The sequence below is a fragment of the Carcharodon carcharias genome (assembly GCF_017639515.1).
Source record: "Carcharodon carcharias isolate sCarCar2 chromosome 29 unlocalized genomic scaffold, sCarCar2.pri SUPER_29_unloc_1, whole genome shotgun sequence".
NCBI classification, from domain to species: domain Eukaryota; kingdom Metazoa; phylum Chordata; class Chondrichthyes; order Lamniformes; family Lamnidae; genus Carcharodon; species Carcharodon carcharias.
In genome coordinates this window covers 56,455-72,913 of record NW_024470654.1, presented here as the reverse complement: position 1 = coordinate 72,913, position 16,459 = coordinate 56,455, and the positions used below count along the sequence as shown (strand labels likewise).

The window sequence follows — 16,459 nt, the reverse complement described above, 5'->3', positions numbered from 1 at the left end:
GAGCTGGATAGAGGGCCAGTGATAGGTGGAGATAACCAAAAGATGTCACAGACAAAAGGACAAAGAGGTGTTGAAGGTGGTGATATTATGTAAGGAATGTGCTAATTAAGGGTAGAAAGCAGGATGAGCAAGGTACAGATAGACCTAGTGGGGTTGGGGTGGGGGGAAGGTACAGATAGCCCTAGTGGGGGTGGGGTGGGGTGAAGGTACAGATAGCCCTAGTGGGGTTGGGGTGGGGTGAAGGTACAGATAGCCCTAGTGGGGGTGGGGTGGGGGGAAGGTACAGATAGCCCTAGTGGGGGTGGGGTGGGGGGAAGGTACAGATAGCCCTAGTGGGGTTGGGGTGGGGTGAAGGTACAGATAGCCCTAGTGGGGGTGGGGTGGGGGGAAGGTACAGATAGCCCTAGTGGGGGTGGGGTGGGGTGAAGGTACAGATAGCCCTAGTGGGGGTGGGGTGGGGGGGAGGTACAGATAGCCCTAGTGGGGGTGGGGTGGGGGGAAGGTACAGATAGCCCTAGTGGGGGTGGGGTGGGGGGAAGGTACAGATAGCCCTAGTGGGGGTGGGGTGGGGGGGAGGTACAGATATTCCTAGTGGGGGTGGGGTGGGGGGAAGGTACAGAGAGTCCTAGTGGGGGTGGGGTGGGGGGAAGGTACAGATAGCCCTAGTGGGGGTGGGGTGGGGGGAAGGTACAGATAGTCCTGGTGGGGGTGGGGTGGGGGGAAGGTACAGAGAGCCCTAGTGGGGGTGGGGTGGGGGGAAGGTACAGAGAGCCCTAGTGGGGGTGGGGTGGGGTGAAGGTACAGATAGCCCTAGTGGGGTTGGGGGTGGGGGGAAGGTACAGAGAGTCCTAGTGGGGGTGGGGTGGGGGGAAGGTACAGATAGTCCTGGTTGGGGTGGGGTGGGGGGAAGGGATGGAAAAAGGTAGAGATAAAACAATGGATGGAAATACATTTAAAAATAATGGAAATAGGTGGGAAAAGAAAAATCCAGATAAATTATTGGAAAAAAGGTGGGGGGGGGTGTGGTATCAGAAAGGGGGTGGGAATAGAGGAGAGAGTTCATGATCTAAAGTTGTTGAATTCAATATTCAGTCCGGAAGGCTGTAAAGTGCCTTGTCGGAAGATGAGGTGCTGTTCCTCCAGTTTGTGTTGGGCTTCCTGCTGAGTTTTTCCAGGTATTTTTATTTTTGTTTTGGATTTCCAGCATCTGCAGTTTTTTGCTTTTGTATAAGTGGCTGAACGTGTTTATCTCTTTTTTTGCAGTACAATCTCGGAGCTGTAACGCCTGTACAGGAATTAATAGTCCATGTCAGCCAAAGCATGTCACTTGTCAAGATGGGATTAACAGCTGTGTGACGGTTTTAACCACAGTCAATGCTGGTAACGAAATGAAAATTGTTGCCTTTATTTTTGTTATTGTATTGGTTGAATCCAGATAAGTCTTCATTCTTTCTTGGGCAATGATTGTAGATACAAAGAGTGGAATGTGTCCAGCTGTGTGCATGCAGGCTTTGGTATGTGGCCAGTGGGAAGGCTTCAGGAACTGGCATCGTGTCAGGAATGCTGGCATCATGCGACCCTCTTCACTTATCTCAGGAGCAGGAGCCCAGTCCAGCAGGGAACACCCATAGGCTTGGCAGGAAAGCAACTGAGGTGATTAAAAAGGCAATTGAGATCCTTTTTTATATGTGGAACCATCCTTTTCTGACACCCATGGGATCCAAGCTGTGCCTGCAACTCACCAGCTCAGAGAAGGTAAGTGCAGAGCTCACCGGCGAGTGAAACTGAACAGACAGCAACCTGTCATTAGCCACAGTGGAAGTCCAGTGTAGACAGGAACAGTTCTTTCAGTCTAATGCTACTGAGTTCACTGGGAACAACAACTTTATGGAACTTCAAACAAGTGTCTTGAATTCCACAGAGGGCAGCCTGGTGTGATCAGCTGTGAGACTGCCCTGTAACATGGAGTCAACAGAATGCCTTGTATGTCACAGATCTGAGGAGGAGGTGCAGTGTCCTTCAGCCCAGTAGCCGCAGTGACAGGAGCAGAAACTCCCATCAGTCACTGCCTCCTGTTAGTCACGTGCAGCTGCATGGAACAGGGGGAAGGAGTCAAGGCTGCACCTGAAAGGATGCAATATCCCCAGCACAGGATCTATAAGCCAAGGGTCAGCTCCCTCATTCCCTGTGAACAATGGTGCCTCTGAAATCTCAGGCCCCAGCGAAAGGTCATTGCTGACATGTGTCGGCTCATGCAAGAAGACCCTTCCCTCCAGAGGAGCCATGACTGTCAGGGTAATCAGTAGCTCACATTTCTTTGTATCATGGAGTGATCTGCTGGTCACTTCAGTCCGAGCATCCAGTCTGCATCCCAAAGCTGTCAGCCAGGTCTTCGATGTCTTGTTTGTGACTCTCTCCAACTACATTGGCTTTCAGGTGGATGAGGTAATCAAACCCTGAGGCCAGTTGTCTATGTTCCCCTCGCAGGATTTCCACAGGTTCAGGTCATTGAATGTGCTCAGGTCAACATGAAGAAACCTTCAAATCAGTCAAATGTCTTTGTACATTGTAAGCACCTCCACTCCTTTAATGTGTAGCTGGTAAGTGACCACTACAATGAATGAAGATAATGATCCAAGCCTCCAGGCAGCTGTCATAACTCGTTCAAGCTTTGGCAGTCTCCAGTTTTGTAGGTCTTTTCTCTGTCAGACAGCCTCAGTGGTTGCCTTCGGGGGTCAAAGGACACCTACTGAAGGCCTGGCTGACGATGCCAGTAAGGATCCTTACAGTGGAGCCACCGGGGAAGGTCAACAGGAGTCATGTCACCACTGGGGTGACAATAGAGCAATCCATTGACTTGTTCAAACTGAAGCTCCGCAGCGTTGAAAGTTCTTCAATATGTCTCAGTCAGGGTCTCCTGAATGGCCCTGCTCTGTTGTGCCTGCCTCAACATGGTGTTAAAGTGATGACTGGTGCTGGCTCCAGAGAAAGCTGGAGAAGTCTGGGCCTCCACCTTGGAGGAGGATCTTTCTGAAGTGTCCATGGTGACTGTAGCCGTGGGCTTGCCTACCATCGAAACTCATTCGGGCCTCGTGCAGGCATGCTTCACTTGAGATGTATGTCTGCAGCATTGCAAGCTTATCATTAAGACCTCAGCACGTACCCATGCTTCCCCCATCTCCGCCACCACCTTATTTCACCCCTTTCTTGGACTCACTCAAGTTCTGTTGAAGGGTCATGAGGACTCGAAACGTGAACTCTTTTCTTCTCCGCCGATGCTGCCAGACCTGCTGAGTTTTTCCAGGTAATTCTGTTTTTGTACCGCCACCACCTTACCTGCTCTCTAGTGACCCGGAGCCAGGGAACTGCAGAAATGGCAGATGGAATTTAATCCGGACAAATGTGAGGTAATGCATTTTGGAAGGTCTAATACAGGCAGGAATTATACAGTAAATGGCAGAACCCTTAAGTGCATCGATGGGCAGAGGGATCTGGGTGTACAGATCCACAGGTCACTGAAAGTGGCAACGCAGGTGGATAAGGCAGTCAGGAAGGCATATGACATGCTTGCCTTCATCGGCAGGGGTATTGAGTATAAAAGCTGGGAAGTCATGCTGCAGCTGTATAGAACCTTGGTTAGGCCACACTTGGAATATTGCGTGCAATTCTGGTCACCACATTACCAGAAGGATATGGAGGCATTGGAGAGGGTGCAGAGGAGGTTTACCAGGATGCTGCCTGGTCTGGAGGTTATTAGCTATGAGGAGAGGTTGGAGAAACTCGGATTGTTCTCACTAGAGCGACAGAGATTGAGGGGCGACTTGATAGAAGTTTACAAAATTATGAGTGGCCTGGGCAGTGTAGATAGTCAGAAGCTTTTTCCCAGGGTGGAAGAGTCAATTACTAGGGGACATAGATTTAAGGTGAGAGGAGAAAACTATAGAGGAGATGTGCAGGGCAAGTTTTTTACGCAGAGGGTAGTGAGTGTCTGGAATTCGCTGCCAGAGGAGGTGGCACCAATGAAGGCAAGCATGTCATATGCCTTCCTGACTACCTTATCCACCTGCATTGCCACTTTCAGTGACCTGTGGAACTGTACACCCAGATCCCTCTGCCCATCAATGCACTTAAGGGTTCTGCCATTTATTGTGTAATTCCTGCCTGTATTAGACCTTCCAAAATGCATTACCTTGCATTTGTCTGGATTAAACTCCATCTGCCATTTCTCCGCCCAAGTCTCCAACCGATCTCTATCTCGTTGTATCCTTTGACAATCCTCTTCACTGCAACTCTTCCAACATTAGTGTCATCTGCAAACTTACTAATTAGCCCAGTTACATTTTCCTCCAAATCGTTTATGTATACTACAAACAGCAAAGGTCCCAGCACTGATCCCTGTGGAACTCCATTAGTCACAGCTCTCCATTCAGAAAAGCACCCTTCCACTGCTACCCTCTGTCCTCTATGACCAAGCCAATTCTGTATCTATCCTGCCAGCTCACCTCTGATCCCGTGCGACTTTACCTTCTGTACCAGTCTGCCATGAGGGACCTTGTCAAAGGCCTTACTGAAATCCATGTAGATAACATCCACTGCCCTTCCATTGTCGATCATCTTTGTCACTTCCTTGAAAAAATCAATCAAGTTGGTGAGACACGACCTCCCCTTCACAAAACCATGCTGCCTCTCACTAATATGCCCATTTGCTTCCAAATGGTAGTAAATCCTGTCACGAAGAATCTTCTCCAATAATTTCCCTACCAATGACGTAAGGCTCACCGGCCTGTAATTTCCTGGATTATCCCTGCTACCCTTCTTAAACAATGGAACAGCATTGGCCATTCTCCAGTCCTCTGGGACCTCACCCGTAGCCAGTGAGGATACAAAGATTTCTGTCAAGGCCCCAGCAATCTTCTCCCTTGCATCCCTCGGTACTCTGGGGTAGATCCCATCTGGTCCTGGGACTTATCCACCTTAATATTCTTCAAGATGCCTAATACCTCTTTTTTGATCTCAACATGATCCAGGCTATCTACACACTCTTCCCTAGACAAATCGACCGCTAAGTCCTTCTCTTTGGTGAACACTGATGAGAAGTATTCACTTAGCCAAGTTCACCACCAAATTAGCTTTTTGTAATTGAGTACATAACTCTTCCAGATATTGTAAATGCTCCTCCCACATCTGGATGAAAAGTATCAAGTCTTCAATATAAACAGCACAATTGCTCAGTCCTGCAATTACTTTGGTTGTCAGTCTTTGAAATGTTACAGGTGCATGTTTCATACCAAATGGCATAACTTTAAACTGAAATAGTTCATCTGGCATCACAAAAGACGATATCTCATTTGCTCTCTCCAATAATGGTGCTGATTGTCCCACTTTGTCAATGCAATCATCCAATTGTGGTACAGGATGGGAATCTGTTTTTAACCGCATTCACCTTTCTATAGTCCACACAAAATCTTTGCGTTCCATCCGGTTTTGGTACCAGCACAACAGGAGAACTCCAGTAACTGCAACTAGGCTCAATGATACCATTTTGAATCATGAATTTAATTTCTTTCTGTACTTTTAAAAAATTCATTCATGGGATGTGGGCTTCGCTGGCTGGGCCCAGCCTTTATTGCCCATCCCTAATTGCCCCTTGAGAGGGTGGTGGTGAGCTGCCTTCTTGAACCGCTGCAGTCCCTGTGGTGTAGGTACACCCACAGCGCTGTTAGGGAGGGAGTTCCAGGATTTTGTCCCTGTGGTGTAGGTACTCCCACAGTGCTGTTAGGGAGGGAGTTCCAGGATTATGTCCGTGTGGTTTAGGTACACCCACAGTGCTATTAGGGAGGGAGTTCAGGGATTTTGTCTGTGTGGTGTAGGTACACCCACAGTGCTGTTAGGGAGGGAGTTCCAGGATTTTGTCCGTGTGGTGTAGGTACACCCACCGTGCTGTTAGGGAGGGAGTTCCAGGATTTTGTCCCTGTGGTGTAGGTACACCCACAGTGCTGTTAGGGAGGGAGTTCCAGGATTTTGTCCGTGTGGTGTAGGTACACCCACAGTGCTGTTAGGGAGGTATTTCCAGGATTTTGTCCCTGTGGTGTAGGTACACCCACAGTGCTGTTAGGGAGGGAGTTCCAGGATTTTGTCCGTGTGGTGTAGGTACACCCACCGTGCTGTTAGGGAGGTATTTCCAGGATTTTGACCATATGGTGTAGGTACACCCACAGTGCTGTTAGGGAGGGAGTTCCAGGATTTTGTCCGTGTGGTGTAGGTAATTCCACAGTGCTGTTAGGGAGGGAGTTCCAGGATTTTGTCCCTGTGGTGTGGGTACACCCACCGTGCTGTTAGGGAGGGAGTTCCAGGATTTTGTCCCTGTGGTGTAGATACACCCACTGTGCTGTTAGGGAGGGAGTTCCAGGATTTTGACCCAGCGACAGTGAAGGAACGGCCGATATATTTCCAAGTCAGGATGGTGAGTGGCTGGGAGGGGAACTTCCAGTTGGTGGTGTTCCCATGTGCCTGCTGCCCTTATCTTTCCAGGTGATAGTGGTTGTGGGTTTGGAAGGTGCTGTCTAAGGAGCCTTGGTGAGTTCCTGCAGTGCATCTTGTAGATGGTACACACACTGTTGCTACTGTGGTGGAGGGAGTGAATGTTTGTGGATGTGGTGCGAATCAAGCGGGGCTGCTTTGTCCTGGACAGTTCCAAGCTTCTTGAGTGTTGTGGGAGCTGCACTCATCCAGGCAAGTGGGGAGTGTTCCATCACACTCCTGACTTGTGCCTTGTAGATGGTGGACAGACTTTGGGGAGTCAGGAGGTGAGTTACTCACCACAGGATTCCCAGCCTCTGACCTGCTCTTGTAGCCACAGTATTTATATGGCTGGTCCAGTTCAATTTCTGGTCAATGATAACCCCCAGGATGTTGATAGTGGGGGATTCAGTGATGGTAATGCCATTGGTGATGGTTGGATTCTCTCTTGTTGGATATGATTGTTTTGGATGGAATGTGAATGTCTGGTTTCAGCTCCTGTGCTGGAGATGTGCTCTCGGCTGAGATAACAGCTTGTACTCTCTTGAGTTTGTCAACCCAGTGAGCTTTCTTCATAAGAGAAAGAGTGAGAGAGAGAGAGGAGAGAGAGAGAGAGATAGCTATTTCTATAATGTTAATAGACTGTTAGATTACATGAGGTGTTTTTATGAAGTGTTTTAATAACAGGTTCTTACAGGATGGATGAATAAATTGTTGAATGAATAACTTCATGGATAGTTGGATAAATCAATAGATGGATGAATAATTAAATAAATAGATGGAAAGATGGATCATTAAATGGACGGAGAATTAAATAAATTGTAAATGTATCAATAACTATGTATGGATCTGGAAATAAATGGATGGATAGATACATCAGTACATAGGTTGCCACATACATATAGAAATTATGGATGGAAGCATAAATATATAATTTGGAGAAATAATTTGATGAATTGTGGAGTAAATGAGTGAATACATAGATACGTAAACAATGGATGGATAAGTGGATGGAGAGCAGGATGACTGAACACATGGTTGATATCTTAGTGTATAATGTGTAAAATGTGCTGACATTATTGAAATACATTCTCTTTGTTTCCAGCTGGAACTACAAAAGGCTTTGTTCTGGACTGCGGAATTTGCAATGAAAACACCTCCATCAACTACGGTTCTACTTCTGTTGAAGTGAAATGTTGCAGTTCCGATCTCTGTAACAACCAGAATTTTGAGGGTAAGATGAGGCACACAGTCCACCAATTGAAGCTCTTAAGTGTTTCGCAGCAATTTTCTTTGTGGTATTTCCTGTAGATTACAAAATCACACAGTGCAGAAGAGGCCCTTCGGCCCATCGAGTCTGCACCCACACGTGAGAAACACCTGACCTACCTACCTAATCCCATTTACCAACACTTGGCCCATAGCCTTGAATGTTCTGATGTGCCAAGTGCTCATCCAGGTACTTTTTAAAGGATGTGAGGCAACCCGCCTCCACCACCCTCCCAGGCAGCGCATTCCAGACCATCACCACCCTCTGGGTAAAAAAGCTTTTCCTCACATCCCCCCTAAACCTCCTGCCCCTCACCTTGAACTTATGCCCCCTTGTGATTGACCCTTCAACCAAGGGGAACAGCTGCTCCCTATCCACCCTGTCCTTGCCCCTCATAATCTTGTACACCTCGATCAGGTCGCCCCTCAGTCTTCTCTGCTCCAACGAAAACAACCCAAGTCTATCCAACCTCTCTTCATAACTTCAATGTTTCATCCCAGGCAACATCCTGGTGAATCTCCTCTGCACCCCCTCCAGTGCAATCACATCCTATAATGTGGTGACCAGAACTGCACACAGTACTCCAGCTGTGGCCTCACCAAGGCTCTATACAACTCCAACATGACCTCCCTACTTTTGTAATCTATGCCTCGATTGATAAAGGCAAGTGTACCAAATGCCTTTTTCACCACCCCACTAAAATGCCCCTCCGCCTTCAGAGATCTATGGACACACACACCAAGGTCCCTTTGTTCCTCAGAACTTCCTAGTGTCATGCCGTTCATTGAATACTTCCTTGTCAAATTACTCCTTCCAAAGTGTATCAGCTCACTCTTTTCAGCGTTAAATTCCATCAGCCACTTTTCTTCCCATTTGACCATCCCGTCTATATCTTACTGTAGCCCAAGACACTCAACCTCCCTGTTAACCACCCGGCCAATCTTTGTGTCATCTGTAGTAAATATTTGAAATATTGCTAGAACCCCATTCTACTTTTCATTCTCTCTCAAAATTCGATGATGTTGTAGCACGCGTACCTTCGGTAATATGGGTGCTATTGTGCTACCATATGGCCTTCGTGCTGTGCAAGTATACTTGCAGCATCTTACACTGGCTGGATACCATTCGGGTGAGACTGTTGACAAGGTTTTATTCAAGCATATGCAAGAGAGCTGCAATCATTCTAAAGAATGAAGACGCAGCTCCCCAACTGATTATATTTCATTACTTTTGTATATTTTCTTATCATAACAGATTTGAGTACATTTGAATTCATCCAATTGGCAACTGACACACCGGTCCCATGCTAACTCTATTCTATTGAGTACATAACCATGTGATTTTGCTAGCCACTTATTCTAAAGGGTGTATACATAATTATATTACCCAATCAAAATTAAAACACATTTGCAAAGACCTTGGTTCTCACAACTCCAGACTGTGTGTGTTTCATCAAAGCCTGCTCTTTGTCAATTGTACGCCCTCCCATGTCTAAGCTAAAACCATCTGCCCCTTCCCTATGTGAGAGGGGAGCACATGTGATCTAATTCACATTCTGCTTGTGTCCCCAGTCAGGCTCTCAAGGTTATGCAATGTTCATCTGATAATCTTCAACTCTTAATATGTTTAGCAGCCTTGTTTGCCTGGAGATTTTAGGGGTTTTCAGTAAATTCTTACAGTATTCTCTTTTCGCATTTTTAATTTCCCCCTAACTGCTTAATTCTTCACTTGTGAACTGAGGGCCATTGTCACTCAGCACAATGTCTGGAAAGCCATAATGACTGAAGTGGGCTTTCAGGCATTCCACCATTTCTCCTGTTGTCATTGAAGTCAGCTAGTCTAACTCCCAGTAGTCAGAGTGTAGTCTATACAGTGTCAAGATAATCAGTTCCTGTCACAGTGAAAAGGTCTAGTCTCAGCTTCATCAATTGTCTGCCTGGGATGTCATGTGTAATCAATGGCTCTCTAGCTTGTTTAGCTTTTACTACTCGCCGCATGCACCACACTCGCCAATGTGGTCTTTAATTTCCGGGCTCATGTTTGGCCAGTACAGCACTTCTCTTGCCTTTCTCAGAGTTGATTCAATTCCTTGATGGCTTGCATGGATATGCTTCCAATTTCTCCTCTTACCTCCTTTGGGATGATAAGTCTATTTCCTTTGTACAAGATGCCATCTTAGGCTACCAGTTCATCTTGGTATGTCCAATAGACTCTTGTGACCACCTGTATGTCCTTGATGCTCTCAGGCTATCCTTTCACCACAACTCCTTGTAGAACTTGGAGAGCTGCATCCTGTTGGATAGTTTGCTTGATCTGAGCAAGGCGCTTGTCTGTCAGATTCAATGTCTTTGCTGGGTTGATGACTTCCAGATCACATCTTACTGCTGCTTCACATTGAATCTGGAAGATGTGGCAGTCTATTATCATCTCATCAACGTTCTACATGGGAAACGCTGCTCACAACAGCATGTCTGTGATGTCTGCCTGTTTCCCTTGCTTGTATGTCACCTCCAAATGATATCTTTGCAAACAAAGTAACATTCTTTGCAGACACTTTGGAGCAGATGTAGCAGTTTGCAAAAAATGCTTTGAAGGGGCTTATGGTTGGAGCGCACTCTCCCAAACAGGAACTGATGAAACTGTTGACAAGCAAAAACAATAATGAAGCTCTTTTTCTCACTCTGTGTGTGTACCTGTCGTTCAGTTTGAGTTAGTGTCCTGGATGTGAACTCGACTGCTTGTCCTTCCCAGACCCATCTCGCTGGCATCACAATACAAGGTGACTCCCTCATTGGCATCATGGAACTTCAGAACTTCAGCTTGTACCCGAACAGGGGAGAGAGCTCATCCTGAGCGAGACACAGCCAGAGTGACTGTGGCTATTGGCAATTGGGTGCACAGTGGGAATTCAGTAGAGAGGGGAAGAGGCACTCTTTGTATTGTTTCTTTGCTATCCAACTTCTTAAATCTTCAGAGAGTGGTCCTGCCTGGCTGCAGCAGTGGAGGCTACAAGGGAGAGGAGTGACTGTTAAGTAGTGGGTAAGGTCGGGTGAGTATTTACTACTTTCATTGCTTTTTGTAGTTTACAGTTCGTATATTCTTTAGTAACGAGGATCAGTGGCTGATGGAATTTAACCCTGAAAAGAGTGAGGTGATACACTTTGGAAGCAGTAATTTGACAAGGAAGTATTCAATGAACGGCATGACACTAGGAAGTTCTGAGGAACAAAGGGACCTTGGCGTATGTGTCCATAGATCTCTGAAGGCGGAGGGGCATGTTAGTGGGGTGGTGAAAAAGGCATATAGGACACTTGCCTTTATCAATCGAGGCATAGATTACAAAAGTAGGGAGGTCATGTTGGAGTTGTATAGAGCCTTGGTGAGGCCACAGCTGGAGTACTGTGTGCAGTTCTGGTCACCACATTATAGGAAGGATGTGATTGCACTGGAGGGGGTGCAGAGGAGATTCACCAGGACGTTGCCTGGGATGAAACATTGAAGTTATGAAGAGAGGTTGGATAGACTTGGGTTGTTTTCGTTGGAGCAGAGAAGACTGAGGGGCGACCTGATCGAGGTGTACAAGATTATGAGGGGCATGGACAGGGTGGATAGGGAGCAGCTGTTCCCCTTGGTTGAAGGGTCAGTCACGAGGGGAGATAAGTTCAAGGTGAGGGGCAGGAGGTTTAGGGGGGATGTGAGGAAAAGCTTTTTTTACCCAGAGGGTGGTGATGGTCTGGAATGCGCTGCCTGGGAGGGTGGTGGAGGCGAGTTTCCTCACATCCTTTAAAAAGTACCTGGATGAGCACTTGGCACATCAGAACATTCAAGTCTATGGTCCAAGTGTTGGTAAATGGGATTAGGTAGGTAGGTCAGGTGTTTCTCACGTGTGGGTGCAGACTCGATGGGCCGAAGGGCCTCTTCTGCTCTGTGTGATTCTGTGATTCCGCATTGGCATTATCAGCGGGTGTTTGATTTTTGTGAACACTGCTTCTTGTTCTGTTCCCCATTACTACTGCTCCTCTTTGGCAGTGAGCTTGCATAATGGTTCACACTCCGCTGACAAATTGGGCAAAAAGTTTGCTGAATAGTCCACAAATCGTTGCATTGCTTTCACATCTGTTGGTCGCTGCAACAGCTCTTATCTTGTCAGGATCTAGGTAAAGACAGGTAAATGCTGTCAGCATTTATTGCCCCTCCCTGATTTCCTGTGAGAAATGCATGGCTTGCTAAGCCATTTGAGAGTCAACCATGTTGCTTTTGTTCTGTAGGTCACACCGGGGTTTTTTTATGACAATCAACACTGGTTTCATGGTCATCATTGGACTTTTCATTCCAGATTGTTTTTGTTGAATTGAAATTTCACCATCTGCCAAGGTGGGATTCAAACTTGGGTCCCCAAAGCATCACCTTGAGCCCCTGGAATACTCCAATGAGAATATCACTATTGCCACAGTCTCCCCTAATCTCCCATCACCGATGCATGTGACTTCAGGCATCTTCAGTTGCAATTTTTTCTTGTTCATCTGGTGAGATCTCCCGAGCAGTCATATTAAATTCTCCTCATGGTCTGCCATGCCTTCTCCACATCCATAGACTAGTAGATCATCTAGCATGGCTTCCTCTCCAGGAAGGTCACTGACTATCTCGTGCTGCTTGTGCTGGTGCTCTCCTGGAGCTGTGGAAATGCCAAACGGCATGCACAACTATCTGTATCTCCCAAATGGTGTCCAGTAACTTGCCAGTAACCATCCTTCACATCCAGGGTAGTGAAGATCTTTACCTTGGCAAGCTGCGGCAAAATTCCTTCGATGGTTGGCATGGAGTAGGGAGATCTCTTTATTGAGATCCTTTGGCTCTATGCATACTGACTGCTTTCCAGGTTGTTTCACTGATACAATGCTGCTAATCCAGTCGGTAGGAGCTGCCACTTTCCAGGTTGTTTCACTGATACAATGCTGCTAATCCAGTCGGTAGGAGCTGCCACTTTCCAGATTGTTTCACTGATACAATGCTGCTAATCCAGTCAGTAGGAGCTGCCACTTTCCAGGTTGTTTCACTGATACAATGCTGCTAATCCAGTCGGTAGGAGCTGCCACTTTCCAGATTGTTTCACTGATACAATGCTGCTAATCCAGTCGGTAGGAGCTGCCACTTTCCAGATTGTTTCACTGATACAATGCTGCTAATCCAGTCGGTAGGAGCTGCCACTTTCCAGGTTGTTTCACTGATACAATGCTGCTAATCCAGTCGGTAGGAGCTGCCACTTTCCAGGTTGTTTCACTGATACAATGCTGCTAATCCAGTCGGTAGGAGCTGCCACTTTCCAGATTGTTTCACTGATACAATGCTGCTAATCCAGTCGGTAGGAGCTGCCACTTTCCAGGTTGTTTCACTGATACAATGCTGCTAATCCAGTCGGTAGGAGCTGCCACTTTCCAGATTGTTTCACTGATACAATGCTGCTAATCCAGTCGGTAGGAGCTGCCACTTTCCAGGTTGTTTCACTGATACAATGCTGCTAATCCAGTCGGTAGGAGCTGCCACTTTCCAGATTGTTTCACTGATACAATGCTGCTAATCCAGTCGGTAGGAACTGCCACTTTTCGGATTACTCCCTTCTCCTCCAGCTCTTCTATTCTGTTTTTTAGGCTTGACTTGAGGGCTGCTGGAAGCCTTCTCAGCAGATGCTGAATTAGTCTTCCACTCTCATCTACTTCTACTCTCCTGGTAGACATCCCAACCCTGTAAACACACCGTTGTTCCCCTCTAGGACCTGTTCAACAGTCAATAGTTTTGTGTGCTATGACACATTGTGAATCTCCGCCGGCTTTAACACTTTAGATTTGCTTCAACTGAGATGAGTGGCTGAATATTGAGTTCAACAACTTTAGATCTTGAACTCCCTCCTCCATCCCCACTCCCTTTCTGTTTCTTCCCCCTCCCTTTTGTTTTTTCCAATAATTTATATAGATTTTTCTTTTCCCACCTATTTCCATTTTTTTAAATGTATTCCACTCATGGTTTATTCCACCCCACCCCCACTAGAGCCGTACCTTGCTTGTCCTGCTCTCCAATCTTAATTAGCACATTCTTTTAGATAATATCACCACCTTCAACACCTCTTTGTTCTTTTGTCTGTGACATCTTTTTGTTATCTCCTCCTATCACTGCTTGCATGTCCCAACAACACCCCCCCTTCCCCACCCCCCCAAACCAGCTTATATTTCACCCCTTTCTTATTTCTACTTAGTTCTGTTGAAGGTTCATGAGGACTCGAAAAGTCAACTTTGCTCTTCTCCACCAATGCTGCCAGACCTGCTGAGTTTTTCCAGGTAATTCTGTTTTTGTTTTGGATTTCCAGCATCCGCAGTTTTTTGTTTTTATCTTATTTATGAGATGAGTGGCTGTTGTGTCCCATCTATGATCTGGAACTCTAGTTCTTCCTTCTTGCCATTGAGTTGGACTCTCAGATTAATTTATCCTCTCAGTATGAGTATCATGCCATCATATAGCCTTGACCTTACTTTGGAGGGTTTGATTTCCGGATCGCGATGTTGAGCTGCTTCACAAAAGTCCCTGAAGGTCATTATGTTGCATGGCGCACCAGTGTCTGACATTTGATACTCTCCTGCAGGCATCACTGTAACAGTTGCAAACCATTTATCACCTGCAGACTTGACGGAACCATTCTGATGCATCATGTATAGTTCTTCATCAGACTCAACTGCTGATATCTCTCCACTGGCCATCTGTAGAGGCTTGTTTTGCTTTTATCCTCGCCAAACACTTGTGTGCAAAATGAGTCTGCTCCTAGCGGTTGAAACACTGCTTCCCCCATGCTGGGTAATCCTTCTTTTCCCGTGTATGCTGTGCTCCGCAGTATTTGCATCCTGCCCTTTGTCTGCTATTGCTCAGCTCCTTAGACTCAGCAGAGTGTCTCTCTCCTGGTCTACTCTATGCCCAAGATGGCGTTTCACAACTTCCATATTTTGACACACATCTATTACTTTCTTTAGTGTCTCATCTTTCAGTAGGACTTGCTCTCACTCAGGGGTTTCTCATGCCTAAGACCAATCTGACCTTAATCAAGTCATCTTTTAGCTGTCAAAATTCACATGACTCTGCAAGCTACGTTACTACTGTCATGTATTGTTCAATGGTTTCTCGTGCTCTATTGTTGAAGTTATCGCATTTTATATGTAACATTCTCTTCGGGTTCAAAGCGTTAGTTCAAGGCTTTCAAAATCTCTGCCATCTGCTTTCTTTGTTCATCGGTGGTATACACTTTGTAGCAGGTCCCGCTCCAGCTGTATTTGCTTTACATTTCAAAACCCAGAAGTTTGTTTGAGGATTGAAACATTTCCTTGTGCCGGGGTTCTCAATGTCTTCTCTGTAGCATTCACAGGATTCACCAATCTGTTTTATCACCACATTCTGACACCATGTTTCACGTTTAAGGACAGCAGTGAGAGGGTCAGTGAGAGGCTTTGCTGAGCTGATCAGAAATAGCAGCCCACAGTCAACTTGCCGCAGGGCAGAGTCACACCATGATGGTGAGTCAGATGTGACATCTGACTAAAACAGAATTACCTGGAAAAACTCAGCAGGTCTGGCAGCATCGGTGGAGAAGAAAAGAGTTGACGTTTCGAGTCCTCATGACCCTTCAACAGAACTAAGTGAAATTAGGAGAGGGGTGAAATATAAGCTGGTTTAAGGTGGGGTGGGGGGGTTGGTTGTAGGGACAAACAAGCAGTGTTAGGAGCAGATCATCAAAAGATGTCACAGACGACAGAACAAAAGAACACAGAGTTGTTGAAGGTGGTGATATTATCTAAACGAATGTGCTAATTAAGAATGGATGGCAGGGCACTCAAGGTACAGCTCTAGTGGGGGTGGGGTGGAAAGGCTAGCAGGGCATAAAATATTTAAAAATAATGGAAATAGGTGGGAAAAGAAAAATCTATATGAATTATTGGAAGAAACAAAAGGAAGGGGGAAGAAACAGAAAGGGGGTGGGGATGGAGGAGGGGGTTCAAGATCTAAAGTTGTTGAATTCAATATTCAGTCTGGAAGGCTGTAAAGTGCCAAGTCGGAAATGAGGTGCTGTTCCTCCAGTTTGCGTTGAGCTTCACTGGAACAATGCAGCAAGCCAAGGACAGACATGTGGGCAAGAGAGCAGGGTGGAGTGTTAAAATGGCAAGCGACAGGGAGGTTTGGGTCATTCTTGTGGACAGACCGCAGGCGTTCTGCAAAGCGGTCGCCCAGTTTACGTTTGGTCTCTCCAATGTAGAGGAGACCACATTGGGAGCAACGAATGCAGTAGACTAAGTTGGGGGAAATGCAAGTGAAATGCTGCTTCACTTGAAAGGAGTGTTTGGGTCCTTGGACGGTGAGGAGAGAGGAAGTGAAGGGGCAGGTGTTGCATCTTTTGCGTGGGCATGGGGAGGTGCCATAGGTGGAGATTGAGGAGTAGGGGGTGATGGAGGACCAGGGTGTCCCAGAGGGAACGATCCCTACGGAATGCCAATAGTGGGTGAAGGGAAGATGTGTTTCGTGGTGACATCATGCTGGAGTTGGCAGAAATGGCGGGGGATGATCCTTTGAATGCGGAGGCTGGTGGGGTGATAAGTGAGGACAAGGGGGACCCTATCATGTTTCTGGGAGGGAGGA

General features: G+C 46.6%; 1 protein-coding gene across 1 annotated transcript in view; it reads left to right on the top strand.

Annotated features, from left to right (window-relative positions):
* LOC121273990 (urokinase plasminogen activator surface receptor-like) overlaps window positions 1-16,459 on the top strand; it is a gene marked incomplete at its 3' end in the record, with an annotated part of 35,531 nt that overhangs the window by 5,331 nt on the left and 13,741 nt on the right. The window contains exons 2-3 of the mRNA XM_041181120.1: window positions 1,264-1,380; window positions 7,625-7,753. Coding sequence (XP_041037054.1) covers window positions 1,264-1,380; window positions 7,625-7,753 — 246 coding nt within the window. The remainder of the gene's footprint in view (window positions 1-1,263; window positions 1,381-7,624; window positions 7,754-16,459) is intronic.